This window comes from Lissotriton helveticus, chromosome 5_1 (assembly GCF_964261635.1).
Source record: "Lissotriton helveticus chromosome 5_1, aLisHel1.1, whole genome shotgun sequence".
Classification (NCBI taxonomy): domain Eukaryota; kingdom Metazoa; phylum Chordata; class Amphibia; order Caudata; family Salamandridae; genus Lissotriton; species Lissotriton helveticus.
This window is the reverse complement of record NC_136065.1, coordinates 1811004126-1811028431: the sequence shown is the minus strand read 5'-3', so window position 1 is coordinate 1811028431 and position 24306 is coordinate 1811004126. Positions and strand designations below refer to the sequence as shown.

The window sequence follows — 24306 nt, the reverse complement described above, 5'->3', positions numbered from 1 at the left end:
TTTCAAAAAGGAAACAAACAAAGAACAAACCCCCCTTTAACTTGGTCGTTAAGTTACATCCCGATCGGGTACTGTGCAGTTCCGGTGTGTAAATGATATCTAATTGCGTTTAAGTGCTCAGAGTCAAGTAGTAATGAGCTGCATTATATGTCCAACGAGCTAGTCTGCGCGGTATGAGGAGGCTCACAGATGTTACCCCTGTAGCTGTTCCACCTGGACCATATTTCCACCCACTTACGAGGACAACCTATTGTTACATACACTGTCTTCTCCTGCAGCATACACCAGTCCATGTCACATTGCCAGTCTCTCAGCTTCGGTGGATTAGGGTCAACCCACAATCTAGCAATGTTCCTTTTCGCCACCATTTGCCCAAGCGTTACCCAAAGTTTCCCTTTTTGCGATAGGTCCGTGGGTTCCCAGATGTTGAGAAGACATCTCTTGGCCTCTAGTCGAATCTCCACCTCCCACACCTCCTGCATGCAGTGCACCACCCTCCCCCAGTACTTTTGCACTTTTTGGCATCCCCACAGTATATGAAAAAAGGTACCTGTTGCACCACATCCCCTTCTGCATAGCCCATCCCCCCCTCTTCCCATCATTTGCAGCCTCGTACATGAAATATAAATTCTATGTAGTATTTTCAATTGAATTAGGCGCATTTGGGCTGATATCGCCACCTCACGAGGTGAGGCAAGAGCATACATCCATTCTTCCTCGTCAATTTCCAACCCATCGGCAATCCATTTCTCTTTCAAGGGAAGGAGCAGGTCGGGGGGATTATTGATTAGTTTTTTGTACGTGAGAGATATGGCGTGTTCTGGCATATGGCCATCTAGTAGTCTGTCTTCAAGAGGGGAGATTTGTGGCAGTGTAGTGTTAGGTGGAATATTTGCCTGAAGGGAGTGCCTCACCTGCATATATCTGAAGTATTCGGTGTGCGCCAGCTCGTACGTTGCCTGCAGGTGAGCAAATGTGTGAATACCTTTAGGACCCCAGATGTCTTTTATTTGGGAGATCCCAATCAGGTCCCAGTTCCGGTCTTGTTATTGGGTGATTTTTTTCGTAGTATACGAGCAACAGCATTCTGGGTAACCTGTAATCTTTTTTGGGACTTCCCTCATGCAGGGAGTTCCCATAATCAAGACGTGAGAGGATGAATCCTTGCACCTCCACTATTCTGCGCGATGGCTCAGGTAGCCATCTCAGAAGCTTTCTCAATGTTCTGAGTATGTCAAAGCACGTTGCTGCTAGTTTTTTAGCTTGACTGCCATGGTAAGATTGTCATTAAGGTAGAAAACCAGGCTCTTCACCTCTGATTTTGGGGTGGGCTGGCTGCCCAGTCAGGCTTGTCAGTTCATCTCCATCCACCTAGAGGGGTTGTGTCCCACCACCATCACCTCTGGTTTTCCTCATCCAGTGTTATACTGTTTGCTGCAATCCAGTCTACAACATGTTCAAGATAATGGTTTAATAGATTTGAGGTTTTGTCGGTTTGTGAGTGGAGAGAGGTGATCTGATGTATCATTGCATAAGAAATTGAATAGAAGCCGTGTAGCCTTTATGATCTCCGTCAGTGAGATGACATAAAGGTTGAACAAGGTGGAATGTAGAGAGGAGCCCTGAGGTATCCCACAATTTAAGGAGTGAATTTCCAATTTAGCGGCTTTCTCACAGACTTGGAATGTTCTGTTTTGGAGGAAGGAGGTAAGCCATTTAAGTGCTGTTCCAGCTACACCTGCTTCCTCCAGCCTTTTGATTAACACCAGGTGGTAAACAGTGTCAAACGCCGCGTTCAGGTGCAATAGGATCAGGGCCGTGTTCTCACCTGATTCTCCCACCTGTTCCAGAATGGCTTTTAATTCCTCCATGGCAGCTAGCAGGGCAGCCTCTGTGCTGCTCTCTGGTCTGAAACTTGTCAGAGAGGGATGTAAGATACAGGAGCGGCCCGTGCAGGTAGGAGCGGTGCAGCAGTGGGGCAGGGTGGGGGGAGGGACTCGACAGATGACGCTGAGAAAAAAATAGTTATTTATTTCATTTTCCCTCGTCTGTCAAGTCTCCCCTCCCCCCCTCTGCCTGTGTGGGACGCTCCTGGTAAGATTATCATGTGCTTCCAGATAAAGGGAGAGATTCTTGTTGATAATTTTGTCAAGTATCTTGGTCAGTTCTGGTAGGAGAGAGCTAGGGTGGTAGTTTTTGCATTTAGAGAGATCGGCTGATGTTTTTTTTCAGCAGCGGACTAGTAATGGCATGATTGAACATTTCGGTCAACATGCCAATAACGCCCTTGCCACCTTTAAGCATGATATGCGGAGGGCCACGATCTAGCGGGGAACTTGATTTAAGAGATTTGAGGATCTCTTGCATGTCTTCCTGGGGCATTTCTTGAAATGTGTTCAGTTTTTCGTGTTGAAATGCAGGCATTTTCATGACTTCTTTATACCCTCTCAGAGTAAGAAGGATGTTATTGACTTTTTCTAGAAAAAATATGGCTAACATGTTACAACGGTAGTCTGATGGTGGAGGACCTGCTGGTTTTGTCAGGCTGCTCAACAGATCAAACAGCTCCTTAGAGGAATTTACTGCCTTTTCAATCTCAAAGTAGTTGATTCTTCCTTCCCTAGTGGCGTAATGGTTTTCTTTTACTGCCTTCGGTCCTCACTTACAGCGTTTACATGCTCCACTTGGTTAAAATCATCTGCTGCTTTTGGTTAACTTAAAAAGTACGCTGATGACACCCAGCTTTGTTTTATCAAACTTTGGAGAAAAGCATCAATAATTGAGTTTTAATCGGTGTTTAATAAGTGTTATTGCTTGGATGCACTGGAATAAAATTGATTAAAAAAAACCAGTAGAACCTAGATTACGAAGATAGTTAGACACTAACTGATTTCACCAAGAAGTCCGGCCGGAGGTATTGGCAGTTGTCCTTACCGGCAGTTTATAAAGTTTAGGAATACGCCTGGCTCCGGGCCGTTTCTCATTCTCATCCTCTGGGTACGGCACCTCGAAGTGGCACATGTGGAAGCTACTTTTGTGTGTGAGCCCGCTGATACCCATGGGTGTGGGTCATGTGTGGTCACTGCCTCTTTCCCAACGCAGGTGCAAACACTCGATAGTTCACTTGCCCACGTGCATTGGTGTGAATCCGTTCCTACATCTCTTGTGCTCAGCCACTTCCTTCATAGAGCTGCGCCCTAATTTTTTCAGTAACTTTGGTTTTAACAGGCTAATCTGCCTTCAGCTGTGGACGGTTTATTCCAGTATGGCTTCATTTGAGCCATGTGCGTTGTGCCCCTTCTTGTAGTATCTCACTCGTGTAACCTCTATACCTGCACACCTGGGCTGTGTGTGCTGGTATCGGTACAGAATCCTACTGGAATCACCTAGCATGCATGCAGGGTAAGGACCGCCCAGTCACACTGGAGAAAATCCATCACATCATCCGGAAGAGAAGTCATTAGGCAGCTAAAGGGAAGGGGGAAACGCCCTTTACAACGCATCTTCAAACACGCGTTCTGTTTGACCGCAACCTAAACAACGTTTCCCTTAACCAGGGTTGGATTGGGATCACAATTTGGCCCGGGCACTGACGAAAAAAGTGGCCCACATTTACGGGGCGTGGCCCACATTTGCGGAGCGTGGCCCACATTTGCGGGGCGTGGCCCACATTCGCGGGGCATGGCTCACATTCACGGGTTTGTGACCCACATTCGCGGCCATACCCTGTCATGAAACACACAAGGAATGTAAGTGGGAGGATATTGTTCTTGGGAAGGATACAGGGCCAAATGTCCTACAAGCTGAGCACCTGAAAATCAGACAGGCCCCTTTCTATTACCAAATTATTCCCAGCCCCTCCTGCGCAGGAGCATCTGAAAACACCGAGGCCCCAGCTATTTGTAAATTACTCAACCCTCCCCAGCCCTTCACTGCAATGGTGTGGCAGGAGAGGGGCTAAATCAAAAACACAGCTTCTTCCATGGGGCTGAGGGGGGGCTAAGGTGAAGATGGTGCAGTTCCCCACATCAAATGGCCAAATGGCCCCCATAGTGAGACCCATTCTTCCTCCCCACTATGCCCTGAGTGAAGGGCTGTAGGTGATGTGTTAAAGCAAACACAGTTTCTGGGCTACGGGCCCCAGGGGGCCGAGGTGAAAATAGCTCACAGGCCTGAACAACACCTGGCCCCCTGGGAGGCCAATCTGGCACACAATCACCCCTCCCCAGCCCACCACCAGCTGATTGCTTGGCAGGGCAGGGGGTAAAGGAGGGGCCACAGCTGATCATTACTGAACTGGCCCCTGATCCCCGGGTTTGGTCTCCCCCCTACTCAGAGGGGAGCTAACAAATACAGCAATAGGCTAACTAGATGCTCTCCCCCATCGGTTTGGTCTCCCCCTATGGGACTTATGCGAAGGGGGAGATCATCCCGATGGGGAGTTTAAAACGACAGAACACCGGGTGAAGCTGTTCTCCTCTCCCTGACAGTCTCTCTGTGGACTGGTAAAGGGGAAAAACCGGCCCACAGAGTGCACTGACACACCGGCCCTTCGGCCCATGCCCGAGTGCCCGCAGTGCCAATCCGCCCCTGCCCTTAACCATGTATATGCCTGAACCACACATATGCATGGTTAAGGCAGTCGGCGTTCTAGCTTACTAAGTGGGCGGGAAATGGAACCGAAAGGGAGTACCTGCACGAATGACAGGGACACTGCAAGGTAAATTGGACTGGGGGGGACAGATCAGGGCACAAGTCCTATAAAAAGAAGTGGGGGGACTGACAATATGCAAATTACCTCATGACGTGACGTCATGAAAAGCAGAGCTCGCCCGTTTCCTACGTCCAGTCCAAGTTTTTACTCTGTATTCTGTAACTTGTAGTACTGCTTATCCCATTAGAAAACGCACAAATAAAGACATTCTATACAAAGTAAAAACCTGGTCTGAGGGAACTACTCACGCAAGACTCTGGGAAAGCTCGGGGCTCTGCATTACTAAAGGAAACTGCCCCGCGGCTAAATCGAATACCCCCACTAGATAGCAAAGAATCGCACGTGAATGCGGTGCGATTAACCCAGTCCTTCGGCGATTTGTGTTTTTAAAGTCACAGGACGGCAAACTGAACGCCGTTTCATATTACTGCAATAAGTACAATACTGCTTACACGAACGGTTTCCTTTTTCATCCACCCCCCTTGGGGCCCAAGTTCTTAGCAGGGAGGACAACGTCCACTCTGCGAAAAGAGTGGGGGGACGCCCTCCACCCGCGTGGACCCCTGAATTGAGCCCTGGGAGACATTGAGGGAGTGGCACAGTTTAGGGCAAGGGGCAAGGGGCCTCGGGGGGGGGGGGGGGGGTAGGTTTTAAGGGAGGGGGACGATTTTAAGTTTTCGGGGAGGGAGTGGTTTTAGGGCTCAGGGTGTGGGGCTGGGGTCAGAGTAGATTTTAAGGTAGGGAGCAGAGTATTAGGGTGAAGGCCAGGGAGAAGGGGCAGTTTTTAGGGCGGGCAGTTTTTTGGGGTTCAGGGCGGGGGTGTGGGGGTAGTAGGATTTAAGGTAGGGGCAGAGTTTTAGGGCCCAGGGCAGGGGGTATGGGGCAGTTTTTAGGATATGGGAGAAAGTTTTTAGGTCTCAGGGCGAGTTCGGATAGTTTAAAGTTTTAGGGGTGGGGTCTTTTTTAAGATTCGGGTCGGATTATAGGGCAGGGGCTAGGATTTTAGGACTCAGGGCAGAAGGGCTGGGGTGTGAACTTTACCATACATCCCTTTACCAAACCTTTGTTTAGACGCATTCATTGTTGGGGCTGCATGGTAGAGGCACGCGCAGTTCAGCCATGCGTGCCTCTGTCATACAACTTCTAAAGGGGCTTAGACAGAGCCCAGTAGCTGAACCTTCTTATCAGTGATGCACCAGCACGTTGTCCAGGTATCATCCTTCTGCCACAGTTAGGTCAGCCTCACGGGCCTTAGGCTTGTGGGGCGAGTAGCTCTGGGCTGGGCAATTGGACCTGTTTGCATGACCGGGCATTGACCACTTGCTTCAAGAGAATCCAGTTGTCTAAGTACAAGGGACGGAGTGGAGCGCTAGGTGTCCAGGTGTCTAAGAGCTGAGGAGCTTCAGGGCCAAATGTCACTTACTTCAGAGACTCCATTGCACCTCAGGCCCAGTGCCTATACATGTCTGGATGCAGAGGTCCCGAGCCCCACTTGCCCCATGTGATCAAGCTAGTTTCTATATCTGGGAGGGGTTCTGCTGTTTCATTGCATGGAGAGAGAAATCACACTTCCTTGCTTTGGTGCAAGTGAGGGAATCCAATAGCATCTATTGTGGGTCTTTGTGACCCAAACCAAATCTTCTGTGCCAGAGCCTGCCCTGCATGCCAACACAACTTCAGCTTTGGCTCTTTCGCCAGATTTAGCTTCAGATACTCCATTACCGTGCCGTTACTTTCAGCTCAGGGCAGCATCTAAGCCAAAAAACATACAATTGGTCTTAGTAGGGTATAGCACCCGAGTCATTTCACATGCAGTACTCTTTCCAGCAGCTTCAGTATCGGTGCATGACAGCTGCGTAGATGTAGACTGATAGAGATTGAATGCTGCATTAAGGAGGCAGGCTGGCTAGCCACTGACCCACTGGGGTATAGAGAAAAGGGGAGATTTCCATATACACTGGGTTTTCTGGAATACCAGTGTGTCTGGGGCGAAGTCTGTTACATGCCAGACAAGATCTTCACTCTCGCCTATGCTCTTGGGTAACCTTGGTGGTTCTGCATCATTCTATTTCTGTTTGCCTATAGCGAGTTCTATTGCTGCTGGAACTTTGCTGTCCTGACTCTTTGTTGCTGGACTCCAGAGAGGAGAAAACATGGCATTGCTTACCAGACGTTTCTGGAGAATGGGGGTGTGTGATCCTGTATTAACCCCTGTGGCCTCATCATACAGCAAAAGATGTAATTAGCTAATGACTCCCCAGACCCTTGTTCCGCACCGTCAGCCTGAACAGAGATCAACCTGCATCCCCTAATATCATTCTACCCAGCAACAGTGAGTGCCCCCAACAATACCACGACCCTTGAAACTGACTGCGAACAACTGTACCTCACACACCTCCTGTGGCGTCTGTATGTGCTCATTCAGCCTAGATTCTCTAGAACCTGTGCATGCCCTGTACTGTGCCGTAGTGCTTTAAAAGAGCGCTTACTCTAACTCTTTATGTTATGTTAATTCATTATCTTTAATAAAATTCTTTTGAACTTTAAAAAAAAAAGTGTATTGCTAAACTGAAGGCCATTCTAGGCACCTTCGGGAACTCCTCATTCATTAACTCTGCCTTAAATAGCGCCAGTAAGAGCCCATGGATTGTACAATGGGCTTCTGCATGTTTTTGGCTGCTAAAGAGCCAGAATCTGCCCATTTTATTTCACATTTTTATAGAGCGCTACTCTGCTTGTGTTGTGGGTTTTGGGGAGGCTGAGAATACAACAGCAGAGGATGACCTCTTCACTGTGTGATGATCGCAGAAGATTCAGTAATTCCTTCCTTCGTAGTGACCTTTCTAGCAGCGATTTGCCAGCTTCTAGCCACTGGGCCGCCAACTATTAATTCTAAAAGTTGCACATTTTCCAAGTGTTTTTTGGAACACCCCAAAAGTTTTCTATCACTTTCCACCTTATAAATCTATGAGTGTTCACCTCATCAAACCTCTGAATCCACCCTTAGTCTGTGACAAACCAGAACAGGTTACAGAGCCAAGGAGAGTTGTCCTTGCATTCTAATTAGCAGAGTATGGTGATAATATAGTCGTAAACCAGAGCAAATACTTTGTGCAAACAGGAGAGAGCTGCCACTTGCATTTATAAACAAGAAGTTCTCAGCCTGGCAACATCCACGTGATTCATTTGCTTCTGAAGTCCTTATTACTACAGGTTTAGCGAGGCTACAACATAAACACAACCAACCTAAACATCGAAACAATAAATCAATATATCACAAATAGCAATTCATTCTCACATTACTTTTTTCAATAAAATCCAGCTATCAAAATGTGCAATATTAACAAAAAATGTAATGGATGTATCGTTTTGATATTGAGGTTCATTGTGTTTGTGTTGTATCCCCACAGAAACTGGTCCCCAGTGGGATTTTCTGGTCTTTTTCGGTAAGAGGATAGCAGGGCCTTCAGAACTGACAAAAACATCCCAGTCCTGTATTGTTTCTGAAGTCCATTTCTTTCTCTCTCCACAGCCACTTGCTTTCGTCACACTACGTTGAGCGTCACTTCGACCACGAAGGGAATGCCACCCATACACCGGTAAGTGATGGACTGCAGTTGAGCGAGGAGACGGGGCTGTGTCTTTTCTGTCCTGTTGTTGAGGGTAACGGTGATTGGCAGAGAGACAGGTGACCCTGCTAGTTGAAGTGCACACACCCAATGGGATGGCAGCTCCTTACATAGTGAAGACTGTAGCGTCTAGTCAGCAGGCTGAAGGGCAGAGGTCCAAGTAGCTCTACCTACTCTTTTCTTCTGCCTTTGAGACCCAGACTGTCCTCTCAAATTCTTGATATCACAGTGAGCAACCTGATCAGTGCTTTAAATGGGAAAAAAATAGTGCTGGTACTCATTAAAATGAGTTAGAGGTGTGGCAAATAGGCAGGGCTAGGGGCGGGGCTAAGGGCAAGATATGATGATACGTAATGACCCCTATACCAGTTACAACACATATGAAAACGAATGATGTAAAACAAAACAGGTTAACTCATTACACAAAAAGAAAGCCAAACAGGATTATATGTTAACATTTCCTTGTTTTTGTAATATTTGCTGCTTCTTAATGCCATATGTTATTTGTTGTTGTTTTGAAAATACAATATATTCTGAAGTGTGCACACACATAGAGAGCGAAATAAGCTGAAATGAACACAAAAGCCCATTCCCTTTAAAATATCTCCTGAGAGTGTCCTGATTCTCTCCCTCTTTCTCTCACACAAAAATAGGCACACGGAGGTCGGTGAGCACACAGACATATTTATATGTATGTATAAATGATTATTAAAGTTAACAAGAAATACCCACGATTTTTGACTGTACACAATTTTGTGTTAAATACCCTTTCAAAGCCCAGTCATGATTTCAGAACTCAACAAATATCAGTTTTTTTTAGGTGAAGAAAGTGACAATCCTAACTTCACCTGTCACCTCACTTCTATACATTTATCCCTCCCCCTTCCTTCTATGCTTGTTTTGTATATACTCATCATCTAATATTTTTCCATATCTTTATTTCATTGTTAGACTAGTGTTTAATATGTCATCTGTTGGAACGTTCATTTATCTTATATAAATAACCTTATAGAATGTTCGGCGGATTTCATCTTTTGAGAGCTGTTCTTCACACGTTACTGTTTCCACCTACATGTAGGCCCTTATGATGTTACTACTTGAATAAACATAATTTATCCACTTTACATCTTCGTTTCCTGCTCCAACAGAGGGGCACACATAGGAAAGCAGCCTCTGTCAGTGGTTAACTTGTAAAAAAAAGTGCAGGGGCTCTTGTCAGGAGGTAGCTTGCACCAGCCCATTACTCCTAAAAGCGCCACCTAAAACAGAATCCTGTGATTCTGGACCAATCACTTAATCTCCCCGTGCATAAATTAATGTGTCATTAACTGGTGCTCCTGAAAAGCACTGGCGTTGATGAGTAAGTGCTGAGAACTGAAAACCACTGGCTCAAATTAAGCACTAGATGGGGCCTGTTACGATGTGCATCATTGTACAACACTACTTTTTTTTAAAATAAAACCAACCTAGTGGCTTTGCCAATGGTTGATTTTTTTCCAGCTAGGAGTAACAGTAATCCTATTAAGCAAGAGTCCCTTTAAAATACACAAGGCCATGACTAAAAAGAGGACTGAACTCTTTATTAAAAACAAATATTTCAAGTATCGGGGTACGGTGTTATGCATAGGACTCATCCTTGGAGCACCAGACAGCCAACCACAACAGTTGCACACCACCGTGACCCGAGAATCACTTGAGAAGCACGGCAGCTCGGGGGACAGGGAGTCATTACGGCCAGCCGAGGCCTAGACTGGGGCCTCGACAGCTCATAATCAAGCAGACAAATTCCAAACAATTGGCCTTAATAAATATAAATGGATTTAAAAAAATGCCCAAAAACAACACAAAGATTTTTGGGTCTCAGATAATCAGGGCCTTAGTACTTCTGTTAAGTCAGGCGGGGCCTGGGAGTAGAGCGCTGGCTGTAGTGCATCCTCCTCCATTTGGTCATAAGGTAAATTTGTAACAAGCAGAAGTCATTCAGGTAGATCCATCGATGCTCAAGGACATGGGCGATGAAATCAGCTACAGTTTGGAGATGTTGGTATCTCGACATAGATGATGAAGCATCACTGTAGCTTTCTCTGGTGTTTGAAAAAGCCTGACTACCTGTTGTGACTTGCTAACACCCATGTTCTTCATTTTCGTAATAAATCAATGGTTCGCCCCAAAATTGCAGTGGCAATCCATTGTTAGCTTGTGTACTGACTCGCAAAGAAGGGGACACACCGTACTTGCCCTTGACTTTTGTGTGACTTTTCCAAGCTGTAACCCCTGGCTGAATACACATTGATAATCTGATGTCAATCAATACACCCAGCGTATCACCTGGCTTTTGAACAGTGATTCAGTGATTGAAATAGATTTGACCTGTTTGGTATTGAGTTGCCTGATGCATGTGAACGTAAAGCATGTCCTGCAGGTTAAGACATTTCAGAGAAAGCGTTTCCTATTTGTGCACTGATTCTACCTCAGCGCGCTGCATGAACACATTTCACATCACAGGCAGAGGAACATTTAGTACCTCAAAGATGCTTGCACAAGGTGTCTGAAGTTGTTGCAATGCAGTAACTGTTGCTGGTGTGCCAAGCACATAATAATGATTTCTTCCTTTTTCCGGGGTTGCCCCTGCTTGTGCTGCCGGTGCAAATACAGTATATATTTGTCTACAGAGAGTGCCTGCTGTCAGCCTGCGAAGTGCCTGTGCCGCCAGCGGCTGCAATGTCATGCTTCTCTGGGGAGGAGGGGTTCTCTGCCCTCTGCATCTTGAGAATGTCTCCAATTGTTCCAATTCACCAGGATCACTAAACAATTACTTAGCAAAATGCTCTGCTCAAAACTCATCCTGCATATGAAAATAGAAGGGGGTAGCAGTCTGCTAAAAGGAGCTTTGAGAGCCCCACAGAGCACATATTACACGTGAGCACACTTTAGGGGCAACTTGTACATGGGCGGTTTTTGATCTTCGGTCCCGATTGGTACATACAGGGTAATTTTAAGTAAAAGAAGATTCAAATAAAGATAGCGAAGTGTCTTCTAAACTAAACTTAAACTTAAATACGAGTCTAGCTTTTACTGTCAGTCAATGCAATGTTGATAAGGCAAGTGTCATTACGGCCAGCCGAGTCCTGGACCGGGGTCCCAACAGCTCATAATCAAGCAGACGCATTCCAAACAACTGTCTGCCATTCACAGGGGACTTCGCAGGAGCCTTTTTGGCGGCACAGGAGGCATGATTGCTCGGCTTCGGTTCACTGAATACCAAGTCTGTTCATTAGCAAGTTACACCCACCATGGTGACCGTCACCACGCTCAAAGAAAAAGGAGCGTTGGTTTGTTTGGGTACTTACTCGGTTACTGGTGGGGGCACTGCCTCTACTAATTGGCCTGCTTCTGCTGCCGCCATCGACGTCGTGCTGAGCTGCTGGTAACTTGTGCGGTGTGGTGTCAGGGGCGGCTGGTGACATTTGAAAGTGGTGAGGCGTAAATACTGCACTGTGGCGAGCGCGCGCAGCGAGCGAGGCCCAACCACCTATGGGGGACTCAGGGTTTCTCCCACGAGAACATTTTGAAAAAAGAGTGGGCAAATGGTGCATTCTCAAGCACATTTGAGAAAGAGGTATCTTGGCCAATACATCTCTGGGAGTAGCCAGACAAGTCTCTTTGCACTTGCACAGATACATCTCTCTCCCTGCATTCGCATAGGCACAGTCACCCTGCACTCATAGACCCATTACTCACCTTTCCCTGACACATCACTAAGCCAGCATTCACCCATCCACATCACTCACTCTGGACTCACACAGGCACACTGCTCAACCTGCACTCACACAGACATCACTCACCCTGGACTCACACAGGCACACTGCTCACCCTGCGCTTACACAGACATCACCAACCCTGCACTGTCACAGACATCACTCACCCTGGACTCACACAGGCACACTGCTCACCCTGTGCTCACACAGACATCACCAACCCTGCACTGTCACAGACATCACTCACACAGGCACACTGCTGACCCTGCGCTTACACAGACATCACCAACCCTGCACTGTCACAGACATCACTCACCCTGGACTCACACAGGCACACTGCTCACCCTGCGCTCACACAGACATCACCGACCCTGCACTGTCACAGACATCACTCACACAGGCACACTGCTGATCCTGCGCTCACACAGACATCACTCACCCAGGACTCACACAGGCACACTGCTCACCCTATACTCACACAGACATCACTCACCCTGGACTCACACAGGCACACTGCTCACCCTGCACTCACACAGACATCACTCACCCTTCAATACACTGCACTCAATAGGTTTCATGTCTTTCAGCCTGTCTAGGCCCGACATTGCCCGGTGACAGACTCCAGTACATAACACCACGTCAGCTGGGGCCTCTGAGCAGCTGGGGGTGCTCAGCACAGACCCAAAAATGCAAGCAGCCCCCCCACAGACACTGGTGTTGTTATTATAGGCTGTTCGTCACTGTAACAGCTTGCACTGCAAAGGAAAATGGGTTTAGATGCAGCAGCCAGAATAGAACCATGGGTCAATGCGCCTGCTCACGCTCTGCCCAAATTTAATTTCGTTCGTTTGCGAGCTTTATTCTCATATCAGACCCGCCGCATGCTCTATTGTCAGTGATGCTTTTTATGGGTCTTGGCTGAAATCTCTGCCCCAGGGATTTATTATCCGCTTTCTAGTAATAAGGGATTTGCTGTCTGGCAGGTTTGTACCCAAGTGGAACAAAGAAGTGACGTGAGCTCTTCGTGCCCAGAGGTAGAAGCTCACCTCCGGGAGGTATTTGGGGTTTGTGTCACTATTTCTGTTAGGATCCTTCCTAGCGCTGCCTGAACACGCTCCCAACCCAGACATCTCTGCCACATTAAGGCTTGAGCATTGAATTCTGCCATAAATACAGTCTGCCTCACCGGGGACCGGCGCCAGAACACCAGTACGAGCGAGCCATTATAGAGTCCACGCACTGCAGCTACCAGTGCACACATAATGCACAGCGAGTGAAGCGCATTGTCCCTCGGTTAAAGGGCTGGCCAGTAATCTGAATGTGCAATCACTGCCTGCGGTAGTGCAGTAATAAACGAATACGTGCAGTCCGGTGACAGCAGTCGACGCCTACTGCTTTATGAGTAGAGTACACGCGCTGCCCTGTAACTAAACTGTGCCCTCAAGACCCAGTGCAAGGGGTACAGAGGAATTATCAATGATTGTAGTGTGCGTGCAGTGCTCCGTAAGTGTAGCATTCGCTCACTGCCCAGTGCTAATTTATTCACAGTTAATTAAAACCATTCAAACAGTCACGGCTCGCAGTACTCGTGAGGGGGGTGGCGGGGGGGTTGCGGGGGGAGGGGGTCACGGTGGGTGGTGCGCCAAGGGAGAATAACATTGAGAAAACCTACCTGACCGCCTCTGCTCCAGGTCCGCGTTGGCGCCTCATCTTCAAACAGGAACCGGAACAGGAACAGCAGCACTGAGTGGCAACCCCTAAGCCAATCTGCAGCGCCAGGGCACAGTTACTCCTTGCCCGCAGCACGCCCATTAGGAGACCGAGGGGCTCCTAATGGGCATGCGCTAACAAGTAAGAACACAAGTGCGCATGAGTGGGCACGGTGCGAAAATTCGCCCTCCGTCCCCACTCATGCGCACTTGTGTTGTGCTGCTGCCTGCTGCTCCCATGTCTGACAATGCATGTCAAGCAACATGACGCCAGACCGCCCACCCCCTTCAGTCTCTGAAGGGGGTGAGCGGTCTGACGTCATGATGACTGGCATGCATTGTCAGTTCTCCCTCGGCGTCGGTGTTTGAACTTAAGTAAACTATTCAGTTTACTTAGGTTCAGAAATGTCGGAGCTGAGGGCGGCTGCGGACGGGGGGGCTACGCGGGATTTTGGAAACAATATACGCATGCTGCCGCAGCCCCTACCACCGCAGGCCATATCCAGCCCAATCAGTGTACCGCCCACGGCAACACTGAACTAGGGCCAAAGGCAAACTGGCATGGAAATGATTGGATTTTTGTCAGCTCTCACAGCACAGCTAAACTCTTCACTGGGGACTCGGGAGATGAACAACACTGTCTGCAGACTGCAGGTGAGTAAGGTAATGATGTTTACATTGCCATAGACATGCAGACGCGTGGTATAGACCCGGCCTTAAGCACTTTAAGCCTAATAGCCATTGTGCACCTGATCAACAGTGCAGGATCTGTCTAGACCCTGTCCTGTTGATTACAGCATGACGTAAGGCAAGCCCTCTCAACCCCCTGCAGTCTGGGGACATTCAAGTGGGCGCCCGCTGGAATCTCCATCAGCGACTCCACTAAAGTCCACTGAGGTGCTCAGTGACTTGCAAGCTCCTCAGAAGCAGAGCGGCATCTGCCCTGAGCTGGAGGAGATACCGATCCTGAGCCTGCTGTGCTCTCAATGAGGGTACCGGTACTCTCCCTTACCTAAGAAAAGTGCCGGTACTGTCTGCCAGATAATTCGGAAGGGCCGTTACTTTGTACCAGTGAGTACCGGCCCATTTAAAGCACTGAACCTGATAAAACTGGCACTGGTAAACCTCCAGTGTTGCGCCTTCCAGGCCGTACCGTCATAGTGTGGACGGACGAGATAAAATACCATGATATACCATCTCTTGCAGCCTGTATTGCCCTTCTGACACTGGGGAAATACCAAGAATTAGTGTTAAATGCTTCTTGGATACTCATTGATAATCCATTCGCCTTCTGTAGATGGTGCGTTTTACAGCTTCGAGTTGTCATTGTCTACAGACTTGCAAATTATTTGTTTGCTACTGATATTTTGTTTGGTCGAGACACAAAGACAAATACTGAAACGAGTAGGGTTAAGAGGAGCACTGCCCTGCTTTGTTATGTTGGTAATTTATTATTTTTAGAACAGGCATGTACAAACTTCCCCATTTGAAAGAGACCTGTGAATATACAACTGCCCGTCTCCCCATTAGTCAACCCTTCTTGATGTGTGGGTCTAACCTCCCTAACTCCAGTGCACAATTCCAGGTGAAAAAGTGGCCAAGAGTCCAAGGCTCCTCCTATTCGTAACGGGTTGACTGTTGACATTTTATCACTTTTGATCCGCTAAAAAGTGCAAATAAGTTACACTTGTAGAAGTTACATCTAAAATCAAAGTCTTCAACTCGACACTAGCGTTTATTGATATGCATTCTTTCTTGTTTTTAATTCTGAAAAGTGCTATTCGTTCATTTCAGGTCAAGATGTAAAGCACAAATGGCCTCATTCTGAGTGCGCGCAAAAAATGGATGAAATAAACACTTGCGGAAATACTATCTACATATGATATTGGGTCGTTTTTCGGCACCTAGTTAAATATTTACCCCAGTACAAGGGGAATAATGCACCAGAGTGATCTTTGTGAGCATTTGTACTGTACATTCTGTTTAATATGCTATTCTATGCACAGAGTTTCCACTAGTCATTACCTGGAAAAAATTGCACTTCCGAATAATATGGGACTGTTGTATGAACATGTGATGTATGTGTCCAGCATTTTTAAAATACTTTTTATTTTTTCTCACGTTTTCTTATAAAACAAGTACATTTTTATCACTAATAAATGCACATAAAGTTTGGACATAAACAGATTTCCCCAGAAATATTTATCACAACCACATTTGCTAACCCTCCCGCCGTTTTTCTTTTTCCCGCCGATTCCCGCTCCCCGTCCTCTCTGCTCCCTGACAGCTCCTCCCACCTCCCAGAACTACTTATGGAGGCTGATGCGTGGCTTCGCTGTAGACACACCACCGATACGCCGAAGGCGCTCCAAAGGCAAGCCTGTCTGCACCTGTCTCACCTGGACCGTGCCCAGCGCCATGAACCCTGGCCCTCCTCACTCCCACACATACTCCACTTCAGATCTCTGTGCCCTGGACCCCGGATGCAACAACTGCTGCTTTGCATCGCCTCGCTCTGTAGCTGGACCTTTCTCCTGCACCCACTGGCGGATAACCGCCACCCTAGGACGAACTGCCATCGCAGCAACCATTGCCACGCTATTGCCATCGGCCTAGACCCCCCACCCCAGGAACAACTCAGCTGCCTCCTGAACAATGAAAGGTTGTGTTGACAATACGCCACCGAAGTCTGGGATGCCATCTCTGCCCTCGCCCGACATGACCTTCATCACAGAGGCCTAATTCACCGACATATCCGCCCCGGACTTCGCCAATGCAACACCCATCGGCTACAAGATGAAACACTGCAACTGCGCCAACTGATGTGGAGGTAACATCGCCATCATACACAAAGAATTGATCATCTGCACAACCACCGATGATGAGACCACGTTGATCATGGAGCACATGAACTTCCAGCTCTGCTCTGCATCTTCTCCAAGAATCATGCCCTCCTCAGTCCTGGTTTATGCAGGCAACACAACCTCAGGTTGCATGTTCCCTCACTGGAAGCTCAGTGGCTGTTAAATTGGGCCATTCAGTATTTAGTCTCATAAACGGCAGAGCATTAGCCTGAGAGGTCAACGCTAAAGCAAACTCACTCAACTGATGCATAGGAAAATGCTGCAGTTGGGAGTTGAACCAAACTAAACTGAACAAGATCTTCCATCGCGGGGCCAGCCAAATCTCAATCTCGTTGCCACCAACATCAACTGCAAATGTGGTTAGTCAGAAAATATAAGCTTCAGAGATCATGGAGAATTAGTTTTAAGTAGCCCCTGCTCACAGAATAGGTGGAACCTTCTGGCTCTGCGCCACCTGTTGTTCCTTGGAAGTGAACGCTGGAGCTGACATACGTTTAATTCTTGACATTGTCCGTGTCCTTGTACACAGAGCCAAAACCATTTAACCCTGCTGGTGTGCAAATCTCTAATTTCGGCCCTTTTTAGATGGAAAAGAGGCCATTCCACAGAATGGAGAGGTGGGAGGGCAGTGAGGAAGCTGCAGTTAGAGTAGCCACCAGAACGAGTGTTACCAAAGTTAAGTAACTTGTTCTCCTGATGAATACTTCAAACTGCAGATTCCTCCCCTTTAAAACAGATACCAAAGAAGGAATGGTTTCTTACCTGTAATCATACTTTTCTCTATGGGCAATATCCATTGAAATCATAAGCACTGAATAGTCCTGCCCATGTGCTGGGATCCCAGAGCACTTCTTTAAGATTTATCTACTTTAGTGTAGACATTCGCCTTACTTCAGGAACGCCAAGACTAGGACGCAATTTGTTAAAAACCTTTTATAGTCATAGAAGAAGCCTATACTGGCCAATTACATTAGTTTATATTTAAAAAACGTCAAAGTATCATTAAAATAGGAAAAATATCCAGGAGCTGAATAACCTTTTCTGATATATATCCTTATTAAACCTTCATATAGGCTGCAGGACTGTGTTATACAAACTGGCACTGCACCTTTAAGTGCTCACTGCCTTCCAGTGCCCCATCATGCCCAGCAGGTGGCAGTTACCTCAGTTCTTTTTACTGAGCAAAAATAGTACAAATAATGAAAATAGAATGTGAATTAATAATCTTTGTCTCTTTCATTGGGGAGGAGGGCGGGTTGCTTATGATTTTAATGAAGATTCCCCTGAGAGAACTAGGATTACAGGTAAGAAACCATTTGTTCTGTCTGAAGGGATCTCCACTGATATCCATAAGCACTGAATAGACTAGCAAGCCCATCCCTATCAACATCAGTGGAAAAGTAAAAGATGATCTATCTAAGCAGCCAAGCAAAGAGATTCCTTACGGAAGCTTGTCCTACTTGAGCATCTGTACTAGCATCTGAGTCTAACCAATAGCTCCTCTTAAAAGTGGGAACAGACTGCCATGTCGCTACTTTACAGATTTCTATGATGAGAATGTTCTTCATTAAAGTGGCTGTTGCTTCTTTCCAGCTGATACCAGTCTCTACCAGTCAGGGTTTTTTTTTTTTCTAATAGCACCATAGAATGTAAGAGGCTGTCCACCTGGATATAGGCAGTTTAAATGTGGCTAGACCTGTATGTAAAGGACCATAATATACAAACAATTGTTTCGATTTGCGAATATCCTTTGTTTTGCCTACATTCAATTTTAAGAGCTGTCCCACATCTAAAGTGTGGTGAGATCTTTCTGCTGCAGTTGAAGGATTCTGAAAGAAAGTTGGCAGGGTAATAGTTTGATTAATGTGAAAATCCCAAACAACTTTGGGTAAGAATTTCGGATGTGTTCTCATAACTGGTTTATTGCTATGAAATATTGTGTGTGGTTCATGGAAGCATAAAGCTTGAACCTGACTAACTTCTGACGTGATGGCAACCAGACAAGCAGTTTTCCTAGAAAGATGCTGTAATGAGACTTTATGGATAGGTTCGAAAGGGGCTGCCATCAGAAGTGAAAGGTACGGCGTTCAACTCCCAAGGAGGAGAAGGACGCCGTATTGGGAACAAAACCTTCTTGATGCATTCTAAGAAGTCCTTAATAACTGGGACTTTGAAAAAAGAGGTTTGTGAAGGATATTTTCTTTACGCAAATATAAATTCCAAATGGAATTTAATAGAAGCAAATTGTAAGCCAGATTTAGCCAAATGAAGTAAGTATGTTTGTAAAGCTTCTTCTTGGCATGTGGTTGAATTTAATATTCTTGTCAGAGCACCAGATACAAAATCTCTTCCATTTGAAAGAATAAGATGTTCATGTTTGTGGGTGTTTTGCCTCTTTTAGAATGTCCATGCATTCTTGCTGTAAATCCAAATGTCCAAATTGTACGAGTTCAGAAGCCATGCTTCCAAACCCAAAAAAGAAATGTTGGAATTAACTATCTGGCCTCCGAACTTCATGAGAGGGTCCGGTCTGCACAGCAGTCTTATGTGTGGTCGTTCCAACATATGTAGGAGATCTGTGAACCACCACAGTCGGGACCACTTCAGAGCTATCAATATCATTCTAGCCTTCAGGTAAGACAGTTTGATGATTACCGCTGGACTCTGGGGTATCGGTAGAAAAGCGTAGAGAAATTGGCTGGACCAGTTGATCCATGGGACATTTTCTAAAGTCCCTGGTTGCTAAAATGTTGAGGTGAAGTCTGGACATTTTTTGTTTTCTGCTGTCCCAAATAGATCTGCGCAAGTAAAACCCCGGGTGCAAGAGACGTCTTGAACAAGGGTCATTTAGTACCCACTTGTGATTTCTGCTTAGGGAGTTTATGTGTGTATTCTTTTTTATTTTTTATTTTAAACAGTTTTTATTTTTTACACATCAGCCAGAAAATCAGTAGGTTGATTTTGCATTATTACAGTCAGTAGTTACTTTCATGGAAACGGAGATTAAAATTAGGGAGTTCATTCTCCAATACCACTCCCCCTCCCCCCCCAGATTAAACGTGGCCCTTCCCATTGACATATTCTTAAAAAGTGAAGAAATCCGCTGACTACTTGCTGACCCTGTATGCAGGGGTGTGTATTGTCAATCTCAGCCCCCTCGATTTCAAGATTGTAATCTCTCAACCATGGCTGCCATATTTTGGTAAACTTTTTAGGGCATCCTCTTGCCATGTATGTTCTCTTCTGGCCCCCATATTTAGATCCATACTAGCTCGCCATTCCGCAAGTGTGGGCAGGCCCTCAGCTCCCCAGTGCCTGGCAGTGGCTCTTTTTGCAACTATTAATCCTAGGTTGCTCAAATAGGAGTTTGTGCCCAGGGAGATCAACATATGAAGGGATGCCGAGTATAACATATTTGTGGTCCATAGGTATCTGTGCCTCTAATATATAGTTAAGTACCTTTGCTATTCGTGAACAGTAGCTTTGTACATGCTAACATTCCCATAACTTGTGTTTGTAGGTGTCTCAGTCTGTTTTACAACGTAGACAGTTAGGCGTTTCTGCTCTTCGCATAGTGTGTAGTCGAGCCCTGTCATAGTATACCTTGTGGAGGACTTTAAATTGTATCAACCTTAAACGGAGCTTAATCACCACAGCTCTTGGGTGCATCAAGGCCCCCTCCCAGTTAATGTCATCTAGTTGACCCGTGGTTTCCTCCCATTTAGACCTGAGGGATATCACTCATTCAGGGAACTTGTTAATTAGAGTCTTATATGTCCAGGAAACCCCCTTTGGGGTAATTCCTCTTGTAGTAGTCTACCTTCTAATGGTGCAATTTGGGGATGTCTGTAGTGTCAATTTTTTTGTGCCCTCCAGGCATGTTGCAGTTGTAAGAATTTGTATGTTTGAGTATGTGTCAACTGATATTCAGTTTGAAGAGCCGCAAAGGTGACTAAGGCCTCGTCTTGAAATATGTCACCCACTGTAGTGACCCCAATCAAGCCCTGCAGTTTTGCAAATTCTGGCAATGTCCTACTCTCCCATAGTGGAGTTGCTTTTGTCAATTTCTTTTCCCATCCTATCTATCGCTCCACCCCTTTCCAGGCCTCAATCGTCCTCTGTGTGGCAGGTAGTAGATCTCGGACACCTGCGCCCCCATAGAGATAGCGGAGGTGGGATTGTTTCCGAAATTGGAGCCTTTCCAAAGCATACATGTGGTGATCATCTGCAGCGTGTCCCCATTCATTACTTACAATTAAATGTGCAGCCCAGTAGTAGGCTTGGATATCCAGCAGGGCGATTCCCCCATTGTATTGGTTGTGCTGCAACGTTTGCAGCGCTACTCTTGGGTGGCCCCCCGTTCCATAAAAGTGTACGGATTTCATCATTGATTGCATGAAAATAGCCCCTGGAGCTCTGTGGAGTGTGTTTTGGAGTATGTATAGTAGATTAGGAAGCATTATCATTTTTAAACATAGCCGCTCTCCCCAGCAGCGTCAGATGGAGCCATCTCCACCTAGCCACATCTTCACGGATTTCCATCAGAACCCGCTTGATGAAGGAAATCAGCTTCATTTACAGAGATGTACATCCCCAAATATCTGAATCCCTCTCTGGTAATGTGGAGGTCCCCCGGTTTTGAGTGTGTATCTATGGGACATTCCACGGGGTATAGACTGGACTTTTCCCAGTTTATATTGTTTCCCGCATATTTGCCACATTCCTTAAACAGGTTTAGAGTCAGAGGGAGTGTGGTGTCAGGGTTGGTGATATAGAGCAGGATGTCATCTGCATAGAGATATGTCTGTTTGTCTTTGAGGTAACCTCCTGTATCCTGGAATCCACTGAGCTTGGCATGCCAATGGCTCTAATACCAGGGCAAAGAGCAAGGGGGACAAGGGGCAGCCTTGTCTGGTTCCTATTCTTATGTGGAAGTCAGCCGACTTTACCCCATTGACCCTGATTCTGGCTCTAGGGTTAGTATAAAGGAGCTCCACCCAAGTCATGAATCCCCGTCCAAACCCAAACCTCACATGGACTTGCTAAATAAGAAGCCAGTGTACTGTGTCAAAGGCCTTTTCCACATTCAGGGAAAGGAGCACATGTGGGGTAAACCTATTCTTCACTATGTCTAGCCAATTGACCAACCAACAGAGATTGAAACGTGTGGCTCGGCTGGGCATTAAGCCTGATTGGTCATGGTGAATGAGGGATGTGATCACCAGTAGTAGTCATGCCCCTAGAATGGAGGCCAAGATTTTTGTTTCAAAGTTGAGCAATGATATTGGGCGGTAGGATCCGCACGGCTGTGGAGGCTTACCTGGCTTAGGAATATCCACCCCTGTGGCCTGACAGAGGTCTAATGGGAGAAACCCTCTTTTTGTGCCGCTTGATACATATTTAAAAGGTGAGTCCCTAGCAGGCTAGCTTTTTGCTTTAAGAATTCCCCTGGTAGTCCGTTTGGTCCCAGGGTTTTCCCTGATTTTTGTCCATTAATTGCGTCTAATATTCCTGTCAGGGTAATATCCATCTCAAGGGCTTTCTTATCGTCCTGCATCAAAGTAAGGGTATCTATTCTGCTAAGGTACTGTGCTATCTAGGACTCCTCTGGTAGTGGCCTAGCGTTGTATAGTTACATGTAGAATCATGCAAATGCCCCCCCTGTAGTATGTGCGGTTACGTGTATTTCTTCCGTCTCCTGGATCTTGGCCACCCAGCTCGCCTCTTTCTCCCTTCTGCCCAGCTAAGCTAGAAGCCTCCCAGCCCTGTCACCTGACTTGTAGTCGGTGGTGCATGGCCTGAATTTGGTTCTGTACCTCCCGGTCTGTCAGGGCTCGAAGTTCCCTGCATGTAACTGCAATTTGTCGTATCAGAGTGACCTCTGCATCTGGGGCAATACCTTTTTCGAGGTCAAGGAGTTTACGTTCCAGTGTTTCTACTTGGTGAGTTTCTTCCCTCCTTTTCTGTGCTATTATGTCCTGCACCCTACCTCAGATCATTCATATATATATCTATCTATCTATCTATCTATCTATCTATCTATCTAGATAGATAGATAGATAGATAGATAGATATTTTTACGCAAAAGGAGCGGCACATCCAAGATATTTTTCAAAGCTTTTTTTATTATTAGAGCTTCACCCCACCAACGCGTTTCAGCCTCAACAGGCTTTGCTCACGGTCAGTTAGTCCTTCCACTCTTTCTCTTATTTATACTAGCTCATTTTAGCCATTAGGAGGCATTATGGGATACGTAGTTTTTACACAGTTTTAGAAGCATATCAGAAAATTATATAAAAAGAAAGACTGGTGTATTAAACAATTTGTGTTTTGGTAATCAGGTGCATCATATTCAGTTCATATGGGCAATATTAATTTTCATAGTTCATACGGGATTAGTTCCCAGATTATTTCTCAAAGTTTATCGGGTATAGTACCTTTTGCGTAAAAATGAGAATACATGGGTCTGGATCCGACCCCTGAGCGCAGCACACGCTGTTGAGCGCTCTCAAGTTCTGCTGGATCACTTTGTGAGACGTGGATTATTTTGCAGAGAGAAGCGCCCGATTCCGAAGACCATTTCCTGATTGACACACCCTCTTCCCGATGAGCAGAGGAACCGCGCGGCAGATACGGCAAGTCGGCTGTGGAGCTGCCCGGATCACAAGCAGCTCATCAAGAGGTCAGTGCGATTAACTAACTCTTTGTTAAAAACGGGAATCGAAGCGGCCGGGTGGAGAGGTTGTTTAGAGACGCCGGGAGTTAATAATAAGCGAACGGCAGACAACAACTCACCGGACCAGGATATATAGCTTTAAAAGAGAGCAAAATCAATCACCCTTTAAGTTAATGGTGTAACAAATCTAAAACCTGAAATACAATGGAAGCACGCGCAGCAAAACGTGCTTCTAAGGCATCAACGATGTTCAAATCTGGGGCAACAAGAAATACGGCAGATGAAAGTTCCGCAATGCCAGACAAAACGAATACTACGCTCAAACATCAAATCAACTTGTTAGAGCGACTTTATAAAAAAGAAACAAATAAAAGCTGGGAGATAATAGCGCTCGAAAACTATGTTGAGGTAAAGCGGATACCAAGAGGTCTACGCATTTTTACCATGCCAACACACCCAGACACAAAAGAAGAATTGATATTGGAATGGATGGAGAATAACACCATTTGCTCACTCAACATGATGAGAATTAATTAATTAATTAATTATGTGCTTATATAGCGCTGGAATCACTCCCGAAGGGGTACCTCCGCGCTTCGACCGCTGCGAAACCCTTCCTGGCTTCCCTGAGAGATGGTCCCTTAATGGGTATCTCCAGGGTGAGACCAGGCATCCCCGGCGGTCTGGTGGGGCCGTTAGTGAAGATGAGGCAAGCTAGTGCCCAGAGTTGCCGAGTGTGATCGCTGATCAGAGTGGGCACCGAGGCGAGAGAATTATCGAGTCCGCTGACCCTGGTCCAGAAACCTGCCGCGTCGGGAATCGAACCCTGGTCCCGGGCCGTCCTCTGCTCTCGGGTCTGCCGCCTCTAACCAGTGAGCCACACTACTCCACTCCAGAATTCTTATTAAACATGCAAAAATAGATCTTGATGAGTTAACAATCAGGATTAAAGAAGC

General features: G+C 46.4%; 1 protein-coding gene across 1 annotated transcript in view; it reads left to right on the top strand.

The window, feature by feature from the left end:
* The window catches only part of ADAM11 (ADAM metallopeptidase domain 11), a 381539-nt gene that overhangs the window by 106584 nt on the left and 250649 nt on the right, over positions 1 to 24306 (top strand). Inside the window, exon 4 of the mRNA XM_078645153.1 lies at positions 8247 to 8313. Coding sequence (XP_078501279.1) covers positions 8247 to 8313 — 67 coding nt within the window. The remainder of the gene's footprint in view (positions 1 to 8246; positions 8314 to 24306) is intronic.